The 27941-nt window shown below is 43.7% G+C and overlaps 1 protein-coding gene across 3 annotated transcripts; it reads left to right on the top strand.

Moving 5' to 3' along the window:
- Positions 1-27101, top strand: tsc22d3 (TSC22 domain family, member 3). 3 transcript variants are annotated; one of them, XM_044040218.1, is made up of 4 exons: positions 1-318; positions 385-798; positions 24798-24849; positions 25472-27101. In XM_044040218.1, exons 2-4 carry the CDS (start codon positions 458-460, stop codon positions 25745-25747), a joined length of 669 nt encoding a protein of 222 aa, XP_043896153.1. In that variant the 5' UTR covers positions 1-318; positions 385-457; the 3' UTR covers positions 25748-27101. The 3 variants fall into 3 exon arrangements, with proteins under 3 accessions (XP_043896153.1, XP_043896154.1, XP_043896157.1); XM_044040219.1 differs by having other exon boundaries at positions 2-291; XM_044040222.1 differs by lacking the exons at positions 1-318; positions 385-798 and adding an exon at positions 23969-24391.
- The last annotated feature ends 840 nt before the right edge of the window (positions 27102-27941 follow it).

The raw sequence follows: 27941 nt of genomic DNA on the forward strand, positions 1-27941 counted from the left end.
GCAGGGGGAAAAAAGTGATAGCAGCAAGCAGCTTCTGGGTTTTGCTTTTCCAAGAGCACTCCTGCTGAATCGGAGTGAGCGTGTATGTGTGTTGGTGTCTGCGTGCGGGGCGTTCACTCTTTCTCTCTGCCACAGTAGCAACACTTGCAGCAGCGTCAGTCCTGAACAAAAGGCTAAACGCAGCAGAGCCACAGGAGGGGAAACTCAGGGAGAGAAGCAGACAGAGTGGCCCAGCGTGACTGCACTTCTCAGGGAGGAACTCAACCTGCCATTAACCCTCCTGGCTGTGAGGTGGAGACAAGACAGTTCATTAGAAAGGTCGGTCTGCTACATCTGAAGAGCACACCTTCTCACTGACACTTTTCTCTGTATCCACTTTTTCAGTGTCTGCTCATCTTCCCCGCACCTGACCTCGTCCACCTGGGCGTCTCTCCTTCACATCCACCTGCCGCGGAAGATGTCTGACGATGACTGCCGCTCGCCCATCGGCCTGGACTGTTGCAGTTGCTGCCTGGACCTGGCCAATGGCTGCGACGACTCCATGTCCAGCAGTCTAGCTCAGGGTCTCGGCACTACAGGTGGCCTGCCAGGAAGCCCCACCAGTCCCAGTGTCAGTCACTTCCGCCAGCTCCGCAACCAGCTGGTGTATCAGAACCTGAACACGGACAAGCTGAACAACATCATGAGGCAAGACTCCCTGGAGTCGGTGGTGAGGGACCCCTGCTTCCTTCTCAACGAGGGGATCTGCAACAGCAACATTGACCAGACCATGCTGTCCATTCTGCTCTTCTTTCACAGGTATGTCTGATCAGATAAGTCAGCGACCAACTATTCTGGTGATGAATAGTAAACATCAGCTGAACATTCAATTCAAAGTCCAACTTTCCAGTGCCGGACCTGCGCGGGTCAAACCAAAGTAGTATTTCTGCTCAGGAATATTTATTATTTTAACCCAACAAACAAGACGGTTTTGGGAGATTAGTAATGTTGCTTAGATGAGCACTTCTTCTAAACGCGATGACTTGAGTGTTTAAAATATGCTGTGTTCAGCACAATAAATCACAGAAGTTGGAATATAACAACTTCCACTTTTTCTTTTTTTACATCACTCATGATGTCTCTTTACCACAACGCTGTCTGAAGTAATGTGTGTCACTAATGTTTGTAAGACACATTTTAACTCCGAAAAAAGAAATAAAGGAAGTATCCAAAAAAATACCCGATCAATATCAATAGGATTTTACTGCAAAACAAAAATGAAAGAAAATCAGTAAATGAAAAAAAGGCAGCAAACAAAACTTATCCAATATCAACTTGTTTTCATTCTGATTCAGTTAAAATGATCTTTTATTGCCACAGGTCAGTTTAAACAAAGCCCTTGGGCAGCTCACGCCACAGCTTGTTGTCAGGAAGGGAACATCCCGTTGCATAGTTTGTTTGGCAGCCGGCCGCCGTCGAATGACTTCAGCCTCAAACGCACAGTTACCGTCTTTACAATGACTGTCACTGAACTCCTGAACCCGAGCCAGCATATACTGTACAGGCCGTACTTAGTACAAGTTGTCATTATGTTTGGTCCGCGAGGTTATCGGCGCAGTAAAAAGTGTGGAGATGTGTGGGGGGGAAATGGCAGAAACGCACTGAAACAACACAAAGCTCTTATCAGCGCCAGAGCCACCTTTGAATGTCATATATCCTGAATTTATTTACATCGGCGAAACAGAGATACTGTATGTACAGCACATGTACGGCGTATGATAACATGAATGTGATCATCGGGTCATAAAAGAAACTTTGATACAAAAATGTTGTTCTTTCTTGGACTAATTCATTAATTCAACAGACATCTTTACATTGACTGACAGGTATCTGTGCAATAATGTCTATTCTGATATCATTTTCACCTGGTGTGCACATTGTGAGGTATTGGCCCTCATTGATTCTCTTATTTGCTGCTGATAGCGTATCAGTAATGTTTTCTGGCTAAGACGCATTATCAGCACTTTATGAGACTTCTCCAGAAGTCACGGAATATCTACACAGGTTAAATTTTAACCTGTTTTCACTTTGCTATATGCTGTGGCAGTTAAGGACTCGTCTTATCTCCCACTGATAGTTGGCGCTGATAGTTATGTGCATGACCACAGTGAAGAGGCGTTAACCCTTTTACTGCAAGTGATGGGGGTGATGGCAGCGATAATTAGCCCTCAACCAGGTATAACTTGCTTTTGTTGCTGTCTGTAAATTAATTATACACTTGAAGTACTTGACCCACTGCTCTCTTCACCTTCTTTTTTTTGACTTCTCCATTTGTTAAGTTACATAACACGTTCTTTAATGCTCTCCGTCGTAACGTGATAGCATTTTTCGCAGACATTGCTCTTGATTTTTCAGGGACGGCACAGTCTGTTCTCGACTTATTTATAGCAAGGGTGTGTCGTTAGGGATAGAGACCAACAGGTAGAGACGTTCTGCAACACTCTGCAGCTGGTACAACCGTTGGCAATGAAAGCTAAAGAAATCAGCGCACAAAGAATGCCTTTTTTCCTGCGTGGGGTTGTTATTTTTGCTCCGCATTCAGTGATTACACGATCATACTTTGAGCAACGCTTGCTGGCAGGGCTTTGTAGAGAGTAAAAACTCTCCTTAGTGCCTTTCCTCACCAACCATGGGCTTCCTGGTTGCACAGTTTTTTTGTAAAATAGGCATGTATTGTTCTCCTGCTGCACATAATATGGCAGTGCAGATGGATGGCTGAATCACGCACACACACAACAGGAATGTCACACGAGGTCAGAAAAAAAACAAAAAAAAAGATCTCATGTGCCAATACTTTGACGTTTCTAGCACAGCGGAAACAAATTCTCCACCGTGCCATTGGCCATGACTGTGTTGGTGCACCTGTTTGTGCCAACTGTTTGTCTGGCAAACACGAGTCTTTCGCCAGAACACTTTGTCCCTGGACCTCTTCCGTCTTGAGAGGGAGTCACAGACACGGATCGTGTGGCTTTCACGGATTGCCTTTCATGCCGGATTAAAAACACAGATTTCAAACGTGTACCCGTGTGTTTTCTCCTCGCAGAAACACAAACGCACTCATCCATCCACACATGCACTCGCAGGCCAGTTGGAACAAGAGCGATGCCTTGTCGAGCCGAGGTTTGCGGGCGTTTGTGCATTTTTCAAGTGCGTACTTTGGGGTGAGCCCAACTTCTGATGAAAGCCCGGTCTTTACTGTGACCTCACCTTGGGCAGTCGCTCTGCCCCAGCAGCTGCCATTCTGAAATCCTCTGCATATCCAGAGGATGCATGCGAGGATATTTGTTTGGACTGATTGAATATGTGCATAAAGCAGAGGCAGTGGACAGGAAATATGTCATGTAAATTATTCAAGGGTCACGGGAATGTGCTGAGAGGTGAATTGATCTAGTTTGAAGTCCAGTCAGAGACTCCTGAGAGGGGACAGGGAGGCGTGCGTGTGATGTCCACAGGGGAACAAATTTGCTTTGAGGCTTCGAGGACTACTCTGGGATGGAAAGGGAGAAGTACTGTGGCGCACCTTCACTCTGGGCGCTCTCAGCCTTAGCACTTAGCAGCCACTAAAACACCATGACATGGTCAAGAGGGGTGAAAAGCCTGCAGCGGTGACACCAGCGCTCAGCGCATGTCTGCGGTCCGTCGCCACGCAGTCAAAACACAAAGCAGTAAAAGCAGCAATGGAGCAAAATACGGTACGTAACAAGGTGTTGAAGACCATAAAAGAGGGACTAAATCTCATATTACTGCAGGACAGGGCTAAACAGGAGGACAACTTCATTTATAGGCAAGATCTTCTTTTTCCTTTTCTTTCAGTCTATGTTTCAGAAGTTAAAGTAAACACTACTCTTTGACGACTGACATAGCTATTTAGACTCCGGTCCTCGTGCCCCAACAACCCTGGCCTGATTTTGACTTTGGCCTCAGATGATCACTGTCCTGTTGGCTTTGGTCCAGTCGACGAGCGTCCATGTCGCAGCCTTCCCACAAGTGAAGGAGACGGGATCCAGCTGTGTCTTTCTTCCCCCAAATTTGAACCACACTGGATGTCAGCGTTTCGGAGTGCAGACCTATATTTAGTGACGCAGCGTGGAAAGGTTAAGTTAAGTGTTTTGTGTAAGAAATCCGTCCAAATAGTACAGTATAGTTCACGGTACTTAAAGCGAGAGGATTTTGTTAAATGTGTCAAGTCACTTTCATAGTGCATGTACTTGCTGTACCGATAACATTGTGTTGTTTTAGAGGCAGATTTTCCACACCAGTGCTATGTAATGAATGAAAACACACCTCCAGAGCAAAGGGTGCACTCAGACAGCACAATTACAGCATCACTGTCTATGAGTTTTCATATGTAAGCTGCTACAAGCTGTGACATGCACAGGGATCAGAATGAGACGCACTGTTGCACCAGTGTTGGAATCCAGAATTCGCATCTCTCTCTTACTGCGTCAAAGAAAAGTCCGAGCAGACAAAAGTGTTATGTTAAGTCACGTGTACAAGATACAAAGAAAATAGGTTAGGAGGTAGAAAGAAATAGGCAGAGTTTGCATCTATTCTTCCCATTGTTGTTGTTGTTGTTGTTATCTCTTCAGGTTTTGCATGTCTTTAGTTTTAAGGCGACAGGAACAGGTACAGTATCGTGTTACTTCTGTCGGGGTGGAGAAACGATGTGCTCCACAGAAGTCTGAAAAGAGTTGGAGAACTTCGGAAGGCTGCAGGTGGCAGGGGACACGGATGTAAACAAAAACTCAGGGATTAGCGAGGGAAAGGCGAGGGGAAGGAAGTCGGGGGTGGAAGAAACAGATCCGTGGCCAGCCAGGTCTCGGGAGCCAACCCCTGACAACAAAGGGTACGTTGGCAAGGTTTGAGTAATGTGAGTGAAAGCAGAGGAGAGGAGGGAGAGTCAGGGGGACAGAGATTGCTGGTCAAAGAGTCGGAGGGAGACAAGCAGCTAAGACAGGACACTGGCAAAGACAAAACATAGACATGACATACTAAAAATAGTGTGCTGTTGACACGTGTAGTTAAAGTGCGGCTACAGGAAGTCATCCTTTAGCTGCCAGAGGAAGTGAACGCTTTCCTCACGTAGAAGCACATTAGAAAGCAAGAGATTGATTAACAGTAGAGGAGAACATTGGATTCCCTCACACATGTCGGTACACACGGTATTTTGTGTCTCTGTACCTCAGATTATCTCCGTGTGCCTGATTTCTTTTTTCTTTTTTTATCACTGTGGGACTCGTTTAAAGAGGGATGTACAATAATGTTTTTTTAATGGACCTCTTGAGTTACTGCCTTGTTGTGTCGGGACTGTGTGAGTGGGCTGCCCTTGGTGCTCTGCCAGCAGCTGCCTGGGGCCCACAACTGAATGGTTTGTGTTGCATTTATGTGCGCGTGTTTGTGTCACTGTATACTGACACGAACGTGGTACTTTTCATTGCTTTCCCATTGGCTACGTCGTTGCGATCCACACAGAGTTTAGCATGTGCACATTTCCTTACGCACACACATACACACACACCCACACACACACAGACAGACACAATGAATGTGATTATTACTTTTGTCCTCGGCAGACAGAAACTCACCGACACGCCCTGTACCTGCGTGTCTTTATAAACACCACTGTAGTTCCACGTTATCTTGGCCCTGACAAACATACCATGATAATCAGATTGTTTTCATAGTACCTTGCCTTTGTAACCCCAAACCCATTTCTTTGCCTTTATAATATATTAGACATGTTCCAGTGAATGTTAAGTGTTAATACTGAGGGACACCATTGCAGGAGATTGCCTGACATTATAATAAACTCAAATAGAGTTTATTATTTGATTTCTTTTTTTTTTTAGTGCCCACATCTTGAAAATGAAGTTGTGTAATAATGACACACTGTTGAAGTCTGAACACGTTGAACTAATGGATTGTTGTTTATGTTTGATGACAATGGCGTAAAATATTAAGGATTATTTTAAAAGGTTGAAAACAAAGGCAATATATTTTTTTTAAGTTTTTGGGAATTACTAATTATAATCCCTTAATTACCGATATTGCACAACGGTCAATGACAGTTGCAGCGGTCAGGGATTAGTGGAGCTCATCTGTCTGTCTGGGAAATGTTAGACACTCCTTGGCAACGCAGAGTCTCGCACGCAAACACACTCGCAGTGTACAGTATACACAAAGGTGACCCACGGCAATATGTTGTTGTCGACACGTCGCCACAGAGGCAGGATCCAGCTAAGTCCTTTTGTCCAGATACAGTCTGTACCAGAGGTGGATTAGACGTCTTCAAGTGGCACATGAAGTTTGTCATCTGCGTCAAATCCCCGAGATTAGACTGTAGTGAAAAACTTTGAATTATATAAGGGAGTACAGAGAACACAGATGATCATACCCATACCTCTTAATTCATACTTTAAATTATGGCTGCTTTGCTGTAAAAAGGCATGTATATATATCTATATATATATAGATATATATACATATACACACACGAAGTACAAATTGGGAAGCAAGGAAGAGAAGGAAGTATTTTTAAACAATTTTTCCACAAATACTTCAGCGAAGGGAAGTAGCACCACCCATCTATCTGTCCTTGTTTTTCCCCCGTCTTGATTTCTTCATCCCTCCATCTCAGTTATTCAAGTTGGCAGCAGATGGAGGGAGCGTGTGTGTGTGTGTACTCGTGAACCAGTAGAACAGGGGACTTTGGCGTCGTTACGCACTCACAAAGAGGGGACTCCAGGTTGAACGGGACATTTTTCAGGTCGCCTCTTTGTCGTGCTTTGAATCAACATAAAATCTTTATGAATTCAGATATGTGTGTGTGTGTGTGTGTGTGGGTTATATGGGACTGACTGTGGCTTGTGCTTGCTGCCTTATCTGTTTGGACCATGGCGCCTGTTTAGATAATAAGGCAGCCAGTCAACACTTGCCGTTACACACAAACACACGCATGTGTGCATGCGCACACATACACTCGCACACTGTGCTTGACAGTGACTAATCATATCACCAATTGTCCATGTGTTATTATTGTTATTGTTGTTGTTATTATTTAAGTCTTTAAATAGACATTACACAGTGCCTGGCGCACGACAACCGTCTGTATATCATGGAGAATTAGCCAGTGGAATGGAAAACATGTGCACTGTCTACAGTTCATGAAGCTGGATTTATGCTTGTTGTGAGAGTTGCACCTCCCAGGCTGAGCCAGGCTTCATTGTGTCCTACTTTCTTGGGATTCCCGCTCTGTTTTTTAACCGCAGGACAATTTAGAATGTGGTAACTTGCCACAAGTTAAAGGTGAGGAACAGTATAGATGAAGGGTGGAAACATTATGTATTTTTCTCCATATCCACAGGGATCAGGAATAAAAAAAACTTTTACTTGTGTCCTTGCACAGACATGCCCACGTTTAATTTTGAATTTGTTCTCGTACTTATTTCATTTGTTTCACCCTGGCTGTCTGGTTCATTATGCCATGTGCTTTCATCCCAAACTCAATCTGTTTTTTCTTTAACCACAATAGTCTGATACACAAGGAAGCCAGACAGTGCTTTTGTGGAGCAGCCTATCATTAGCCTATCTTATTCTCCCTGGCGTCTATTCACACACAGGTTGGGTACATGATGTGCCCAGAGTAGGTAAATATGCACATGCATCATCATCATCATCATCATCAGAGTGCTGCACTCTATCCTGACTTAACCTTAACCTCATCCTAACCACACAGCATGTCCTCACCTTCAAATGTAACACTTAACATTAAGGGGACTTGCTTTTTGTCCCCATAAGGAAGACAAGTCCCCATAATATGACCGTGTAAACAGATTACACAGGACTCAAACTTGACTATGTCATTACGCTAACCTTAACGGTCCCAACTAAATGCCTAATCCTAACCCTTAACCTGAACCAAATTCTAATCCTAACCCTAAAACCGAGTGTCTTAATCCTCAAAAATCCCTTTAAAGTTGCGAGAACAAGCCAAAATGTTCCCACTCCCTAGTTTATGTCCTCACAAAGATAACACACACACACACACACACATATGCAATTACTAGTACTGCATTATAAAACTTGAGCAAGGGATTTCACCACAGCCCAAACTCAGAAGTGCAGAATTGCTGCACAAGTCTGTGGGAACGAAAACAGTTCCTTCTCTGAACTTCTTCAATTCATGAACTCCATGCTTACTAGAACACCAAGGACCAATCACACAATTCTATTGTTGAAGTTACCTCAGTGGCCATCGTACAATTTTGCAACAGACTCTGTGTTCGTGAGCAAACAATTTTAAAGTCTTTGGGTGGAAGTGTAATTTGAGAGCTCCAAGTTTCCTTAACACAACTTTCCTACCATTCACTGGGCAGAGCGTTAATGTGTTTGGTCTTTAAAGCAAAACAACAACAACACAGATTAGGTTGGAGAGCTTATTTCAAACTCCATTAATTCCTATAAAGTTGTCACGGTCCATTGGATATAATGTAATTAAGTGTGTATAAATGCTTTTACACTGCAGTTAGTGACTTCTTTTTTTCCCCGATTACACGACAACGTTGCTGAATTAATCCCGGTAACCGAGCGGCGTTTAACATTTACTTTCAATGTATTTACATCCTCTTGAAAGATCCGTCATTGCTATAGCACCCTGGGACCTTCTGTGTTGTACTTACTGTATCTGTAATTGCATAGTTAAATTAAGCCTCATGCATAACATCGAGAGGAGGAGGAGGAGGAGAAAAAGTAAACGAGAGAAACACAGTTTTCTCAGAGCAGAGTGTTGGGCAACGCGCTTTGGTGCAATGAGTTTGTTTCGACAGATGAATTGAAGTATGCAACTTTGTTTATTGCTAAATCAAGAATGTAGGCAAAGGGAAAGTTGAGGTGGAAAGTGTGTGTCACATATCTGTCACCCCGAGTTTACGGTATGCTCTAAAAAGGCCAAAATTGGCCAAGTCAACGTGAACCATAATGGATCTTTGACAAATATGGTTTCCTGTTTGTGACTGGTGCATTAAAATTTCCAAACTCTCATTGGCCTGTGATGTTTCTGCAGACAGGGGCTCTGTGAGGGGGAAAAAAACAAAAAACGAAAGGCAAAGAAAAGAAAGAGAAAGATAGCACAGGCATAGATAAACATCCACACGTACACACTTTCTTTCTCTGATAATTCAGTCCGGTGCAGTAAGTCATGGCTCGTGAAAAGATAAAGCTGGTTGATCAGGGGTTTTTATTGTCTCAATATAGCTTTAACAGACAAAAAGGAGAGACTGGGCTGGAACATAGACTGGTTCCACTGGCAGGCTGTGGTAACGGAATGAAAAGGTGGACCTCTTCTGCCAGGCTTTTTTGTTTTCCCCCTCTGGATCATTTTCTGGCAGACAAGAGCCTTTGAGAGGGAGAAAAGAAAGGACTGCGCGCACTAGACAGTCAAATGAGCGAAAAATACCCAAAAAAGATATACGTCCTGTCTTAGACCGCGTTTCTGTGGCGCAGCCTGAGCTGCTGCTCTTATCTGATGGGACATTGTACCTCAGGCCTCTCCCCTGCCGCCATCTTACTGTGCCATCAGGAGGAGCAATTAGCACCAGTGAAATTAAATGACATCGTCCTGCATTCCTTCCAGTGCGGTGTCATGGAGGGGAGTGAGTCACACACACACACACACACACACACAGTCCTCGGTGTGTTTGCACACTGTGGTGTTTACACAGTCTGGGATTAGGTTAAACAACAACTATGTGAAATGAAGTAGGTGTCTTAGGGTCCTGTGAGGTCACCGTGTCGTACTTTTGAGGAATGCTGTGACAAATCATGTGTTCCCCCTAAAAATAGCTCTCCTCCCACTTGCGTGCTGAAATGCACATAATAATGCACACACTACACATTGTATCCAGGCGGCTAGTCACGTCTCTGGCACAAGTCTGTCACGGGGCTACAATGCACACAAAGGCCTAGTTATTACTGACCTGAGACTACGGTGTCATATTAGGGGAAGTGGAGCCCTCAGAGAGAGAGACACACACACACACACACACAAAAGAAGGAAATTAATGGAACACTCAAGGTCACAGCCTTTTAGTACTTGTGATCCAAGGGTGTGGAAGTTAGTTGGGGTCAAGAAGGAGCATCTTTTCGCCAGTGGAAGCGCTCAAACTGAGTGGGGGAAAAGCGATAGTTAACCTATTCTTCACCTATATCAAGTCCCAGCTCAGTGCCAATCTAAACAAGCCCAAGTTCCAAAGTGCGAATAAACAGAAAATACGGAAGCGCAGTTTGTAATTGTGGACGCTTTCACCGTTCGCTTCTAATCCCCCTTTTCTATGCTGCCAGCGTAGAGGCTCACGTGGACAGGAATGCAAGAGGAAATCATAATCATCTGTACGGAGCAGGACTCTTTTCTTCTCTCCTCGTGCACACTTCCATCTGTCACTTCCACATACACTCGCTCATGCCTAATCCTGACGTGTTTACCGATCCGTCACCTCCGGGCCTCTTTAGCATAATTTAAGTTTGTTTTGCTAGAGTCTATACCCTCATATTTAAGGCCATGATGTGCTGGAGGGAAAAAACAGCTTGCTTTAATGAGTTGATGAGTTGTCAGGTGTCCAGAGGGTAAAATTAAAACAGCTGTTGAAGCATTTTTAGGCAACAGACGCTGTGAGACTTAGTAGATGCAATCAAAAAAAAGAAGAAAAGATATATTATTATTATTATTTATTAATAATAATAATAATAATAATAATAATAATAATAATAATAATTTTAATCCAATCTATCATCAAGAGTGTTTATGATAGAAGCAACTCTCACCACCGTCTCACATGGTCAGTGCATGAGGGTAAATCCATTGTTGTAGTTAAAATATTGGCGATGATCTGACTGAAAGCTGTGGACAGTTGAATCTTCTACCACGTTGGATTTTAATGGATTTTTAATTCCCAGACAGTGGTTAACAGACACAACATGTCGGCTTTTCAAGGCTTTTGCCAGTATAATCATCATCAGAAGTGAAACAAACGTGGTTTGAGTGAGTTTTTGGTCTATTTATAGGGCGCTCTTTAGTCATCGGTGAACTGCCTAGCCCTCTTGTGGGAAAGGATTCTATAAGCTGTTAGTAGTGGGAAACTGAGAGGAACACCCTGATAAAAAAACACAAAGTAACTCACTGTTGTTTTATGATAGCCGCAGCAAGAGGTAAATATAAATGGAAAAAAAAGAAAACTTAAAAACCAGCAGGATACTTCCTCCTTTTCATATTCAAATGCTTTCTAGTAGGAGATATCAGATTCAGACACAGCAGCGGCTGTCCTGGGAGTGTCGTCCTTTTGTTGCCATTTTAAGTCTCACTAATGTCTTTTAAGTGTTTTTTTTTTTTTTTACCTCTTTAGAACCTTTGTCTGGCATAAACACTGACTGTGTCAGGCCCGGTAGTCCTCATGTGGACCAAAACCTGGTCCTAATGAGGCAGAACCTAATTTCTGAGGAAGTGGTGAGGTTAATCTGGAGGGCGTTACATGGTGACGGTGAAGGTTTGTATAGGCTGTCCAAAATGAATGGGAGTTTCAATGTTAAATGTTTAAATCGATTAAAATTACACAATATTACAGCTGGTTGTTCCCAGATGAATTAAAAAGCAGCATCTAAAGTTGAAAACAGGCTCTCATAAGTTCTTGAATGTGAAATTCACATTTTCAATTTCTGTTGTGACCAGATTTCCACTTCCAAGGTCTAATCAGTCCACGACACCTGCTGTTGCAAGCACAATGAGATATGTGGTACAGGGCAGATTACAGACTGGGTCTCTGCTTATTACCTTGATCCTGATAAGAGGATAACACATTTTGCAGATGTCTGCAGGGTTACGACTGCACAACATCCTATTTATAAATGTCGGGGCCTTGTCAATCTTAAGATTTTGGCGCGGTGTGATCTGTTATTTATCATTTAAACAGTTCTAACACCATGCTTTATAATTGCGTCTGTGGTAATGTTGTTGTGAAATAATATTTATTTCATTTTGCATTTAGTACCTGCTTCCCCATCTTAAGGTTAGCATGTTTTTCTCTTTTCTTTTCTTTTCTTTTGTCAGTTTACCTAAAGAACTGGGAGTACAGCCAAATCTGCCTATCAGAGGAAACACTGCCTAATAACAGCTGTGAAAGCCCTCTCCTTCCTCCTCCCTCTTTCTCCTCCTCTCGTTCTTCTCTTCCTCATTTTTGCATTTTCCTGTTTTGGTGTGAGTTCTCCGCTTGGTCTTTGATACAAAGCGAAGGGCTGTCCTCGCACTGCGGAGCGCAGACACCGAGTATCCGGTGAACTGTGCTCTGGATGAAAGGAGATACCGAAGACTCTTGTTATTGTGATCATTTCTATCCGTCTGCCAGACAGGTCTGCAACTTTGCCCCAGACTCCTCTTCGAGCAGCAGAACGCGAGGCGTCATGAAACTCTGTGGCTGATATTTTGTGGCCTCGCAGTTTCACAGTGTTCTTTTTTTACACAAACAGATTGCAAACTGCCTCAAAATGTGGCTCACTGTCAGTGGGAAAAAAAAAGGAAATAGACATATCTTGCAACACTTCCTTGACCTCATCGGTGTGTCCTTAAGTTTGCCTGGATGGTGGACATTTGTGATAAATGTATTTGGGTTCTGTCTCGCAAAAGAAGCAGTTGATACATAACAAGTGTGTCACTGTGTAATTTGTACTTTGGTTTTTTGGCACAAACTCTATGTTTCTGTTCTGATGTTTTTTTGAATTATTGTGTTAATGTGAGCCCAGGCATGTTAGGCTCACTGTACACAAGGCTGTTGTTTCACTGTGACCTCACCTACCCTCTTCCAGCCCGATACAGTTCACATTTGCATACACAGAGCGCAGCCTCGCACTCCCTCACCTCGCTCGGATCAACATGTAATGCATACAGTAATAGCATCGCCAAGTGCCAAGAATACGTGAGCGTGTACCAGACAACAACGAGGAATGCGAGACAAGGGTTATTCGCCCCGAAAGGAGGCTCCGGTTTAGACTTTTCTCCAACATGCCAGTCAGGAAAGGATTCGCTGCTCGGAGACACTGTGCAAAAACAAAGAGCAGCAATAGCTGTGCAAAGATGTGGCCTGCAGCACATGCAGGGAGGAGGCGAGAGGGATATTAACATGGGACAAATAAGTGTGCACAAGGTGGCAGACAAGATTCAGAAATGACCGAGCCAAATCAAGCACTCAAAAATGTGTTATTGTGATTTTGGATTGGACTCCTTCTCTTGCAGTTTGCACAATATTGACAGTTTTATACAGAGAGAGAGAGAACACTGCATGAATCATCACTGAACTGGTGTGACGGTAAAGATGAGACTCACATAGACATAGCATATGTATGTGTGTGTGTGTGTAGGAGCTATCATTGGGGTGTGGAGGGGAAACTATGAAATGCCCGATTTTATTTCAGTTCTGCAAACCCTCAAACACTTCCTCAAAAAAACGGCTCATATCGCTGAACCGACTTTAGTTTCGTTTACTATTGTACGCACATTTGCTGTAGTCAATTTAAATGAGTTCTCACTTCATTAAATAGACGCTTTCTTGCACTCTCCAACATAAGGAATAAGCACACTGGGAAGCCACAGGATTCACGGTGTATGTCTTCAACATTAGTCAGTGGTCTTCCCGGAAATGGGATCATTTAAACTCAATTGGCTCCATTGGTTTCACTTGCTGTTCCGACTCAGCATGGACGGACTGAATAATAGATACACTTTTACCCGCAGACTATCTTTTAAGGCGTAGCACTGGCGGTACATTCCTGCTGCTCGATGTACTGTTTATAATATTTTGCAACAACAAAGCCAAGCCTGTCATATCTCTCCTATTTCATGATGCGCTGCAGCCTGCTCTTGTGTTATTACAGTGCGGCAGCCAAAGACAATCCTGGATGTGAACACTGCTCTGGAGAGCATTGTCTAACTGTTGGACCTCCCTGACTTCTCCCAGTCTCTCCCTGTTCGCCCTTCTTCTCTAGATCGCTGCGATACAGAGCGTATCGGCGCATCGAAGCGTTTTCAACTCTCGGTGTCACCACTTTTGCTGTTCTTGAAGCACTGCAGTGCCGGTGGGAACCTCATCCATCACTGCCACAGCTGTGCGATTTGGACACAATGATAAGGTGACAGCTTGCTGGCTCCCGACCAGTGCCTACGTGGGCCAATCTGTCCATCTTCAAAACAATCAAAGGCTCTTACGTAGAACTTCTGCGGAAAGGCAAGATCTGATTAGCGATTTTACGTCAACCACATATTTGGTTCCAGCAGATTTCAAACATAGCCGGCATTATCTAATGGTCCTTTTGTCACACGCCTTCTAAACGTGGTCTTTGATCGATTTCAGAGGCCTAAAGACCTAAATATCTAAAGTGTGTGTGTTTAATCCAATTTGGAAAAGCACAAAGGTGTAAGGTTTGCAAAGCATGTCTCCGTTTCTGTGCTGTAAGAATGCCAGACACTGTAACGCCGCACGTCCAGACAGAAACAAAAACAACGCGTGCACCTAACGTGCGCGCTTATGCGTGCGTGTGTGGATTGGAACCGTTCTGCACAACACGTCGCGTTCAGGAGCATATCATCCATCTCTGCAAATGTGCGTCATTTTTGCATGCGTAAGTTGTTGTGAATGCCCGCGTGGCGTCCGCGCTTGAACGCACACCTTCACTGTAACTACCTGTGCGGTGCACGACAGCGCTCTGCAGGGTGTCCTCAGTGAACTTTGGACCTCTGGGTACACGCTGGAAGCAGCCTGATTCAGCTGGCGGTGTTTACTCTTGCCTTTATGCAATGACTGCGCTGGCAGATTGTGTTTACTCTCTCTCTTCTGTGCAGCTTTGCGACCAGGAAAAATGACATCTCAGAGAGACAGTTTGTCTTGTTTACTCTGACCAACCCCCGGGTTCAAGAGTCACTTGAAATGGAAGTATTTCCTGTTTGGTTTCTGGGAAAAAAAAGAGCTTGAACCTGGTCTCTGCTGTGAGACAATCATTATGCTCAAATGTGCATGTTTCATTTTTGGAAATCCATGATGTAAATTTGCTGTTAGACTAAATTGTTAATGTTTTTTATTTTAAACATTCCCCGAATACCTTGTCCCAACCTCAAAACCTCTGGCTTTGCAAGGTGCAAGGTTCTGCAACTACAGCACAGCGTATTATGAGTATTAGCTCCAACATTTGCATTCACGACAAGGCACCGCGCTCAATGAGCTGTTGAGGTGTTCTCAAGAGGAATCCCATTATGAAAAGACAAGCACTCTTCATTTGTTTTGTCACGGCGACACTCACAGCTTAAGTAGCCTGAAAAAAAAAATACTGAGAAAAATGGCGTCAGTCTAAGTTATTACAGTTGTCACTGTTGTTGTTGTGCAGGGTTATGTTTTCTTCCACATCTTGTTATTGTTTATGCAAAATAAAGTTGCATTGTGACTAAATGTCCGAAAGCAAACAAAAATGACGAATAAGGTAAGCTTTTAAGACTTGCATTATGTCCAAAGGGCTTTTTTTTTTTTTTTTTGGCTTTTTGAAGGCAGGATAGGCTGGGGTTCCTGTAAACTCCCAGTGCTGGAAATCTCTATGTTCTTAGTTTATTTGGATCACACAGCAGCTTTTGATACAGATCCTTCCCCTGCCCGAGTTACATCCTGAAAAAGTGCTTGTGCCTTCCACTATAAATCCTGCTGGGCTGATATCAATCATTAACCCTCTCATGACCATAATTATATTCAAGCCGCCTGGGTCTAGTTTGTTTTTATGGCTGAAAAAAATGTTCAAACAGTGAGTGCTTCTGCCCCCCTTTCTCTGAGATAACTTCAGCTTTCAGTATCTGGCAGTTAATGGAGATTACTGTGTGTTTCTGACAATAACAGTGTATTTCTGTGCAATAACTGCTTAAATGCAGGAAAAAAATTTTTTTATGTATATATATATATATATATATATATAGCACCGATAGATACAGTATATTGGCTTAGCAGAAAAATATACTGGATATACTGTTACATACAGCGTTACTCACACATGCCATGTAAGCAGTACATGCCGCTGTCCATCATACTTCATACCTATGAACGCAAGTTGACTATCAGAATATAATGAGAGCGTAATGAATCTTTATGATTAGGATAAATGCCAATTCAGTTAATGTAACGTCATTAAATGCTGGGCCAGTTCATCCACTGACGGCAGTAGCAGGGATTTAACAACAGACATCAATCGTCCGCGAGGCCGCGATTACTGCTTTAACTTTTATTCCTTTTAAAGTGCGCCGCGATTAGCGCTAATGTGTTCATTCATTTTACAGACGGTAGCGGCGAGAAAAAGATGATGTAATCTGCATATTTACAGCCTAAACATTTTTTTTTCCTCCGTTTTCATTCAGTGTTCATGCGGGTGGCCGACATCTGGATGTACACTTCTTGAGATGTGGCTGCTTTAATTGCTCATTCTCGTTAGTGTTTCTTGAAGCCCTATGGTTTATTGAACCGCAACATGTTTCCATTTAAAGCCTCAGTCGAACAGGGCCCACGCATCTGGCCCCGTCCTCCTCCTCCTCCTCCTCCTCCTCCTCTTCTGTCCTGGCCCGTCCTCCGTAGGTAGGGGATCCTCTCCAGGCTGAAAGGCTGAAGAAACATTGTGTACACTGTGTTCTCTGTTTGCACGTGATCCACAAGGCACCTCTGTGAGGCTACAAAGACCTCTTGCCCCCCCCGTGCTTTTTCAGACTTGAATGGTTTTAATACGTTTGTGTGTTGTTTAGAAAAGGTCGAGTTCTACGAGGTGCTGAATATACATGAGCTCCCCCGTCGCACCGCTTCACAGCCTGCACTCTGAGCTAAATCACTGCTCCCCTTTGCAAAGAACGCGAAAGTTGCATATAAACCTGTTCTAATGCAACTGTACGGCTCGACCAAAATTGATGTGATTATTTACATATGAACACATCGTAGCTCAAAGGCCGAGCGCTCTGGTGGTGCGTCTGTAGCAATCAATCCCCGCTTTTCAATAGTGCTGCATCAACTTCAAACACAACAGGGATGAAGCTCCCTGGAGGGAACGGGAGAGTTCATTCATATGGAGAGGTCCTCCGTGTCCTGCTTTTATTCATTTTCCAATTCCTCCTTTGAGCTCTTCGACATAAATAGCCTGTGTGTGGATGTTTTATTATAATACACAGTGCACAAAATACTTAGAATAATCGGTACCGTGACGTTTTGATTACTGAACAATAAAAAAATAAAAAAACACAATATCTGCGATTGTTTCCGCGGTGATTTACGACCACTTCACTGATCGAATGATAGTTATAATTAAATGATCATTGCTTATATTTACAGATCTGCAGTTTGTGCAGAAGGATGACGGTGGAATGAATTACGATGTGAATCATTCCTGTGGTCTTGTCAAAGAAGAATCATGTGATTCATTTGGCTGAAGAGTGTAACGTGCAACGTCCTCGGGGCTAACACGAGTAACCGAGTAGCAGGTTTTGTCACCGTCTGATACGTCACTGTGAAGGGTAAAGATACACTTAGCACACATTATTCTCACAAGGCAGCCCATTCTGATGATATATCAAACAATTATATTACATTATATTATAGATTGAACTTCTTAGTGCACTTTCCCACAGCGATGACCGCCAATGACTTATCTCACATCGTTCCCTGGGAAAATAGCCGTTGCTCAATTGTTATCTCGCAGGTGACAAAAGATTCGCTTTAATGCTCAGCAGAGAAGCCCTGCTGGAGTCTGTGGGAACATTTCAGCGCGTGGACGCCGCTCACGGCGACAGATAGCAGGGTGCCTATCATCCAGTCGAATCCAAACTGTGCTGGCGAGGCCAGGCGAGCAAGTGCATGCATGCACGCGCGCACGTTGTGTGGCCAACCGCACGCATCACCGTACACACGGAAAACAAAAACACATGCAAAGACACAAACACACACCAGGGGACGGCCCATCGAGGGTCCAGCTCTCTCCAGTGTTGTCCCACTTGATGAGCACTTGGGTCACACAGCTGCAAGGTCAGCCAAATACATGAGAAAAGAGGGGTGAGATGGAAAGATTGAACAATGACACGGAGGGATGGATTTAAAGGAGGCTGCGGTGAAGAAGGAAAATGAAAGGACAGGACAAGATTTGAGTCATCCTTCTCTAATTTGGATTCATTGGTTGATTCTTTTTGTTTTCCACAACAAACAAAAACCACTTCCATTATTGCTTTTCATGAAAATGCTTTTTGTCATCCCTCACTGGGACAATATTTTTTACTGAAAACTATTTTCAAGTAATGCATTGAAATTAAAATTCCACATTTTATAGTGTCTGCATCTGATAGTGTGGGAGAACGCGCCGCTTCCCTTCAGAGCAGAACCGTGGATGTACAGTTCCTCAGCATCAGGACAGTCCTGTGATGGGTTTCCGGTGCAGCATGTACCAATGTCTGACACACATGCCGCACCAACGCAGACAGCTGAGATGCACTGCAGACTTATAGCCAGACAGATGGCACTGACCTCTCTAACCTTTTGTCCTGGGACAAGAGCCATGCAACAGGCTATACATCACGGGTGCCATGAAGAGTACAGCAGCCATTCTTAGCCGTTACTCAATATATGTTGGAATTCCTCTTCTTATATAAGTAAAGGTAATATTAGCCTAATCTCTCTCAAACATTGTCATGGATAAAATATCACTGGTAGAGCCCGTCCTGGATCATTAGTGCGATCATTTAACCGAGAGTTTAATATTGTGTACGTGTGTCTTCTGTGTGGAATCGCACATGATGTTAATTCCCTTTGCCGGGTGTGTGGGGTTTCAGTGAATTTAACCAGGACATTTGCTCTATTAGAACACAAGGTAAACCTACTCCTCGTGCATCACCAGCTGTTGCCAGATGCTGCAATAAAGACCTCGAGCTTGTTCACCGCTCCACACAGCACCATTTACTCCGGTGCTGCCCATGCTATTGTATTCCAATGAAGGCTACTGTTTACTCTAAAGTGCGCCCTCGTGTTCTGTGGAGACACTGACTCAATGAAAGTGAGAATAAGCTCCTGTCTTGTCTTCCTAGTAAGGTTGATCAAAGGCTAACATGTCACTCACCCAGGCAGGTGTTCCATAGCGAGACGATAATTCATTAATTTCCTCATGGATGCTGCATGCGGTGTCTTCAGACTTTCGTGGGAAAAAAACAAACCCCAGAAGAAGTGGCTCTTTGTTTCCCGCTGTGTGTGTGTAACTAACTTAAAGCAGCAGACTTGGTAACTTCATTACTTAATGTAACCGGATTTGACCATAATTCCATACATACAGGAGGAGTTATAGTGCTAATAAAGTCATTATAATAATATTAAATGCTTTTTTTTTTTGCAATGTTGCTGGAAGTAGAACTACATAAAAACATGAAATACTGAAAGGATTATGTTATACCAGCATCAAAAATACTTTTTCTTTTACCTGTTGCTGGGGGCAAACATTGCACAACTGCATGTCCTGGTATGTAATGAGATATCTACGACTATTGCTGATTGTTTTTCTTTCCTTTTCCTTTTTTTACACAATCTACCCGAGTTTTAAGTTTTAAGTGAGGCGAATGGGAAAGATAAAAAAGAATAAGTTGGGTTGTATGTTATTTACATCTGCCAACCTCTGCTGATGTTGTGCAAAGAACACACAGAAAAGCAGCTGATTGTCGTCGCGGCAATTCCCGGAACTTGAACTGAGTGGACCTGAAACGTGACAGGCACACTGATGGAAAGACAAGTGACATAATCATTTGACCGAATCCCAAAATCTCTCAAATGTACTCTCTAAGTTCTTGGAGGCATAGTGGAATAACAAAATAACTCTTTAATAGTTTTGTATTTGAGTGTAGACGTGCACGTGACTCCCTTCCGACACTCACTGTGTATTCTGGACTCGTGCCTTTTAACTCATCATTTGCAACCCTTTTGTCTTACGCGGTCCTATTAATGCGACAACCCAAAGGCAGCGTGCAGAAACTGTCTGTCATGTAAATGCAAACTCATGTGTGCGTCACATTCTTGTATGTATACCGTATCAAGTGTCAAATCCCTCCTGTTGCCAGCTGAATGAACGAATGAATGAATGAAGTGCCATGTGACATGAGAGTGAGGCATTCATGCAGAATGAATCGCGGGAAGAGAGACTTTTTTTGTACCTGCAGCATTTATGTCTCCAAAAAAAATGTTAATGCGTTAATTGCACCCATAATGAAAAATAAGCTCGGTTAAACTGACAAACCCATTTACCCAGAGCTTAGAAAGTGTTTAAGAGCTTGTGAATAGCACATTTAATTTGGTGTGTTACACAAGAAACCACTGAGCTAACTCCTTGGTGTAATTAACGTCACGAATTGTGAGTTTTTCCTGTAACAATATCTGCAAAATGAAGACGTCTGAAACTGTCCCAGGTGGTGATATTAGTGAGAGATTAATGTGATCTTGATCTTGTTTGGCTTCGCTCAGCGTCTTGGAGAGTCTGCTGCCAGACAAGTTTGATTCACATCATGGAACAATGGCCCATACTGATTTATGGCACATGCCGATGTGTGGATGTTTCCCTTTGTTTCTGGTCTGTCTGATCCTCCGTGTCAGTCAGTGTAGACATGGAGCCATTGTGTTCGACTGAACTGGAGGGCACCTCGTACAAGTGCCAGTCTGAGCAAGGCACTCACACGGTTATGACTGCACATCCAGAGGTGTCGCCACTGCTCAATAGTCTCTTTGTGCTCCGAGAACAGCAGCACATTGAGCAAACGGTCCGAGGGTATCCTGCCTCTTCATTTGGAAGCCGAAATGGGACAGTCTCGGTCGCGTCTCACCGGAGTTGCCTCCGCCGGGCCTAAGCCACCTTCCCCTAGAACGCTGTGCGCCCTCCGCTTGGCCGAGCCTTCCCACAGATTCTGCTGTCACTACCAGCACTTCAGCTACCCAGAGAGATCTTTGACCTACGCACCCCCTTACTCGCCAAGTCTGTTCAAAAGACCAGATCGCCGGTAAGTTGGGGGCAGCGGAGGGCACGCGTCGAAGGTTGATAAAACGCTGTGTGCTGAATGATTGTGTAACGTAGATGCAGTCTGTGCTGTCGCTGAACATCACGTTTATTAATTTACACTAATGGTGCACTATCTGTGTATAAAAATAACCTCCGGCTGTCTTGGTGTTTGTTGAGTGAGTATTAATTGGTTGGACGCAGTGGTGTTGCCCACATTGACGGCTTCCTCAGACATTTTCAGGCTGCAGCCACACTCTCACACACGCCATGCATTCCTCGTTGTGAACCTGCAGCCCGGGACACAAAACCCCAACGAATTGAGCCGTTTCATTCATTTGGATTCGGTTTGTCATCGGGGCTGCACTGTTTGCATTCTAAATCTGGTGAGTCAAAAAGCCCCATATAGTGCTGATCATAACAAAACCAGGGAGGCTGCCGGCATGTCTCCGCCACAAGTCAGGTTTTTGGTGCGGATGAATCACAGCGTTATATAATGCGGTTGGCTCTTATGCAATGGACATCTGATGCAAACTGTGGTCCATCGCCTTAGCTTTAGAGTGACTCACCAAACTTGGCACACATGGTTGGGCACTGGGTGTTCCACAGACTGTAAATGCACTTCAAACTTTAGTGTGTGTGTAAACTGAATAAATCGGACAAAGTTGGGAAGGTTATGTGCCGCCTACTTAACACTTGTCATCATCTTAATGCTTGTGGCTTACGCTTGTCCCCGCTGTCTGTGGTTTCAGCTCAGCCACAGGTAATCATTGTGACTTGGCCCTCCTAAATGGGACTATCACAGCAGGGCAAAGTAACTCAGCACCTCATCACCGGAGCAGGGCCTGATATTAAACCTGGCAGCTGCACTGTCACAGCGCAGTATCTGAGACGACAGGCACTATGGGTCCAAATTCCCACTCAATCTGCTTTCTGCTTCTCCTTGTTAGGCCTACCAGAAGTCAGCAAAGTCACTTTGAATGCTGCTATTCTCCCAGAGAAAAAAACATGACAGACCTTATCCATGCAACCAAGGAACTACAGCCCTACACAGCAATCAGTGACAGCCTGCAACACAGACCCTCCAATTCAAATATAATTGCTGTAATATCAGTATTATAACAGATAGTTGTAGGACAAAAGGAAACACAATGTGCATTTGCACTAAAGCTATAAAAAAAACCTCAGCAAGGACACCTCAGTGCAAACAAAGACTGTTGCTCAATCACATCCACTGTCAGTCAGTTTGTGTCAAATGTTTTAGAGAGGGAAAAGAATCAAAACAAAAACAGAAACAGGTATGTTCTCCTCCACGTCTGTGGTCGGCTTGAAACCACAATCTGTTTATTACATTTTGCATGAGGCGTGAGCGAATTGGGCGTCACATGTGGCGACATGCATGTTTAAAAGGACGGTCTCAAGTGCCAGAGGTCATGCCCGCCAGAGGACAGACTCCTTCTTAAATGAATGTAGACTTTCACAACCAACAAGCTTAAACATCTGCAGCAGTTTGCAAAAACCCAAGAAAAGTCATTAATAATTGTCTCCGAGTGTCCTTGGAGAATTTTCCACACGTTTTCTGAGCAGAAAAACAACCTAGAGCCGGAAATTATAGAGCCAGGAAAAGGTTTAAGAAAACTTCCTTGGTAAACATGTTCAGGAACAAGGTTGAACATTGTCCAACGGCTCGTTGCATTTTTAGTCTTTCACCACTAGAGACCGATAGAGTTCAGATGTACAGTGAGAGGAACTTTACAGGGAGAGAGAAGGTGGAAAATTACCTTTGCTGTCTCGGCAAAATATGAACCCATGTAACAAACAAAACAACGATGGGAACACAATGTCACTGTGACATGCATGAGAGTAAACAACCTGCCAAAACAGTCCAATTGTTGGCAATCGTGTTGATTAACCATCCTGGAAATCATGCTGTAGAATCTCAAAGAAAGTTGAATTCAAATGTTTTGCACATTTTAACTTAGTAATGCACCAGACCAGACCAGTAACTTTGTACAATTGCGTCGTGCATATTGAGAGGCGTATTTGCGTCAGTTGTACACAGACATATGGTCTGTTTAGAAGTGTTATGACAGTGTTATGATACGGTGCTCTGTTTTTTTGAGTACGTGGAAAAGAAGCGAAGGCAGCAGAGGAAAAGTTCAGGAGCGGGGCAGATGCGGTGTTGCATTCAAGTGCCCCCCGTTGTTTTGAACTTCACTTTTGTTTACGAAAACATAAAGTGCATAACTATTCTTATGGTAATTACTGCAGTGGCATTTAATTCGCAATTGTTGAGGGGTCCATCTTGCACTACGATGCAGAATAAAGACAAATGGCTTCGATGGAGAGGAATAACTCATGTATTTTTGCACAAAGCACAATACTGCTTCTGCATTCACTCTACTTTTACTTACATTGGAACTTTGTCAGGACGTGATACAGATTATAAGTAGGTTTGCATGTAATAGATGGGCTATTTGAACGCAACTAGGTAGTAACAATTGTGTATGATTTTTATTGTGATTTTGTGGTAATTATTGTGTAATTATTATTATTGAAGTGGTGGGACCTGACTGCACTGACCATGTATGTGAGTGTCGTTGTTGGCTGACCTCTGCACTGCATTAGGCTTTATGGCTTAATGTGTTACATGCTTATCTTTCCCCACAAAAACATCAATGCAGAGGGGAAAAATACAACCTCATGTATAGAACAGTGGTGGAATTTTTTTTTTCTTTTATTAAACAGCAGCTCAGTGAGAACTCGATTAAACTATACGGTTTCACCGTCTGGCTTTATTACGTAATAACGCATTGTGCGTTTATTAACTTGTTCAATTTCGTAAATTATTATTTTTTTCTCTGAGGGCACGGGAAGGCACCATGAAGCCTGACCCGCCAGCCGCCATCTCGTTTGCATAATATATACTCGCGTCATATGACGTCACGGAGGCAGCCTTTCAAATAGCAGCCTGTGGTAAAAATATCCTCAGACAGTCGCTCGTACTAACCAGCGAAGCTCAAATCGCCGACACTGCACTACTCTCCGTGAGTTAGTGCATCGCAACCACAGACGAAACACACCCGGATTCTCTTCAGGTCTGAAGACCCAAACCAGCCGCAAACGTGGCGAGAAGTATAATCCAGACGAGTGTGGTACTCAACATGAGCGCGGAGATGTTCGCTAAAACGCCGATGGAGGTGGCCGTTTACCAGCTGCACAACTTCTCCATCTCCTTTTTCTCCTCGCTAGTCGGAGGAGACGTTGTGTCGGTCAAACTTGACAACAGGTAAATATGCGGCGTCAGTACCGGGCCTTAAGTTGACGTTAATGCGTCGTGTTGAGTTGCGCGACCGGTTATTCGGACTTAAAAACAAAAAAAAACAACAACACCAACATCAGTTTGTAAAGATGATCAGCCTCGCTTTCCTTTGTGCTCATTGCACTGTAACGTACACACGAGCTTGACCAGTTTTATGCATTTTCGCGCAGAAAAAAACAAAGTGTGTAACAACTGAGAGGAAAAGTTTCTCTTTCAGTTTTGCGAGCTTTGTGTTTCACTGTTCTAGAACTGCGCCATCATTATATTTCGATATCATATGCTTTATTTTTGTGAAGAGACTGTGTGTTGACATTGTTGTGGTTAACAACTGCTTACTTTACTTATGGCCCTTTTCTTCCTTCTTCTCCCTCAGTGCCTCTGGTGCTAGCGTTGTGGCCATTGATAACAAGATTGAACAGGCGATGGTAAGATGAGCTAACACACACACAATCACAAGGCAAAGACACACATGTAGATTACATTGTACGGTACATGCAGGGGCATTGTTATTAATCATTCACACCCACAATATACAGTTAGCTTAGCTGCAATATTATTAATTCAGGGTGTATAATAACTGTACGTAAAGAGTCAGTGCGAGTGAATTCACATTTTATTCCGCTGTTTTCCATCCTGTGACCTTTTTGTCCACTCGATGTTTTAGTCATTTTGTGTAGGAGCATTTATAAAACAGTTGTGAAACACTGACCTTCCCAAAAACATCAACTGCCTCCCACACAACTTAAGCTTGCTTTGAATGCACTGCACAGTTATGTAAAGGCTGCACAGATCACCGCATGCTTTATTCATGTCACTAACTCTGCAGCACAGGTCCTGGATACAAAGTTGTTTTGTGTATCGTACGCTACGCAACCTTTGACAATAGTATATGACTAATTTACAACACGAACGGGACAATTTGACTTGAGCTATCTTCCCACAGATAAATATCACATTGAGTCATCAGCACATGCATCAGCTGCACAGCCAAGCACAGATCCACAGATACTTCAACTAATTCCTCTCTCCTTCTATTTTCTTTGACAGGATCTGGTCAAAAACCACCTGATGTACGCCGTGCGCGAGGAGGTGGAGATCCTCAAAGAGCAGATCAAAGAGCTGGCGGAGAAGAACAACCAGCTCGAGAGGGAGAACTGCCTGCTGAAGAACCTGGCGAGTCCGGAACAGATGGAGAAGTTTCAGTCTCGCATCCCGGCAGATGCGCTGCTGCCCCTGGATAATCAGAGCGGCCAGGTGACCCTGGACCACCAGCAGCAGCTGTATCAGCAGACCTGCAACTACAGCAGTGGCTCTGCTGTGTAAGTGGCTCTGCCTTGGGGCGGGCAGAGCCACTGTCTCCTTACAGTAATGGACCTCCATTCAAATGAAAGTGTTACAAATTCGCCTCTGAGATCCCTTCGTAATACCGAAGGTGAAGAGTCAGGGCTGTAATTGATCGATGGGACACTAAAGAACTGATGTCACTGATGAAGCACAAAACAGAACTTAAGATGCTTTGACTGGTGCGGTGTCAGGCCTGTCCTATGATTCCGTCCAACCCTGTGTCGTAGTCTCTCTTTGTTGACAAAAGCGCTAAGAATAGAGGGACGAGTCACCGACGAGCGCTTGCTTTGAGACAGAGGGGGGAATTCCCTGCCTAGCCAAAAACCCTTCCAACAGACACCCTTTGCACGAGAGAGAAGGGTGAGGAGGTGTTGATTGGGCTGGCCCTGCAGGGGCTAACTTGGAGAGCAGAGGGAAGTTTGCTCACTGGCTCCACCAGAGGAGACCCATCTGAGGTGGTCCCCGAAGTCTCAACGATAAGAGCCCCGTTACGCAGATTCATCTTGTCTCCAGATACACGTCTCACGATATTCTACCACATAACAAGAACTGTTTCCTGTACTTACAATGTATTACTCGCGCGTTCACATACATTTGTTTATGCCTAACAAAAAAACATAATCATCCGAATACGCTAAGGCAAGAAAGGTGTAGGTTAATGAGCTGGTGCACACTGCAGTAGACTGCGCTGTATGCTGTAACGAGTCGGAAAATGTAATCATGTTATGTCTGCAGTTGGGGCTCATTGCTTATGGGGGAAATTAATCCTGCTATAGCTTCTGTTTTTTGTTTATGATTCTAAACAAAAACCACTGTAAAATAGGAGATTGGTTGTTAGTTCTTTCCGGAGGCCAGGCATATATGGCCGCCGTGTTTGCCTAGCTTTTTACAGTAAAGTAAAAACTACAATGTATGAAAGCATTCTGAGGTAAATGTCGTGGAGATGGCGAGAACGCAGACCCTTGCGTTTCTTGCGGCCGATGCACTCCGGACTTTTTTAGTAGCGTCGTCCAGTATCTGTTCAGTCCGTTGCTCCCAAGCCAACTTGAAAACAGGCGTCGCAATCGTGCCTGTCCCCAGTGAGCGAGGCACACGAGTCCACACTGAACTTTGTTGTTTTCTTGCTACCAAAGACTTGTTTTGTTTCTGTTCGACAACAACAGAGGCCGAGAAAACCGGGACCATGTGTGAAACTTCACAGGGAGAACTGAACTTTCTATGTGTTTTGTAAAGATAACGGTGTTGTTGCTGTACAGTATCCTTGAAACGGTTGCTCACTATGGATCTTTGGATACAACTGCGCATTTGCAATAAACCTTATGTTTACATCATACAGTACGCCGATACTCTGTCTTTTTGTTCATACCATGCAGACACAAAAAACACACTTGGGTCAGGAGATACTAACATTTCAAATGTGACACCTAGAGACACTCTTCAGAGACAGGAAGGTAACAAAAGAAAACCTGGACATGAAAGGCCGGAGTATGTCAAGAATTGAACTAAAAAAAGTGATCTACTATTTGATGTTCAAGAATGAGTGACCGATATTTCAGTCAACTTCATTCCTGGACACTTTTCTGCAGGCTATTCAAGTAATATTATTACACCGTAGTTACAGGAGAGAACCGCAGATGTCAAGCAGATGAAACTGGTTAGTGCTCAGAAGGAAATTGTATCCAGTGGAGAAATCTATTCAGTGGAAAAACAGTCAGGGCTGAGACATTTGCACCAACACCCAGGATAGTTTTATTTTTCTGCTGCTTTGGCAATGTCTTTAAAGAACACAAAGTGATTCCATGAAAGCAACCTCACATTCCTAAAGGTCTGAACAACTCCGTGACACCTCTGAATGGATGTTGATTCAGTCTGTGAGCCTTGTTTAACTTTACAAGGTCAGTATGACGAGCATGTGATTTGTATAATTCCGCGCAAAGCTGCAGCGAGCTCCAAAGCTCTGCCACAGACAAAGATAAAGTCTGTTTCGTTCACTGGGTCCTGAGACTTGGAAGAAGAATATGATTTTTCAGAATAAGTTGAATGTTGTAGGTACACGGCCTTTTCTTCCAAATTCAAAAACAAGATGACCACTAATGACAGTGAAGTAATAAAAGCTGCGAGTCGCTAGTGGGTTGGAATCGAGCAGAGGGGGAAAAAAAGAAACCAAAACAGT

The sequence above is a fragment of the Solea senegalensis genome, linkage group LG12 (genome assembly GCF_019176455.1).
Source record: "Solea senegalensis isolate Sse05_10M linkage group LG12, IFAPA_SoseM_1, whole genome shotgun sequence".
Classification (NCBI taxonomy): Eukaryota; Metazoa; Chordata; class Actinopteri; order Pleuronectiformes; family Soleidae; genus Solea; species Solea senegalensis.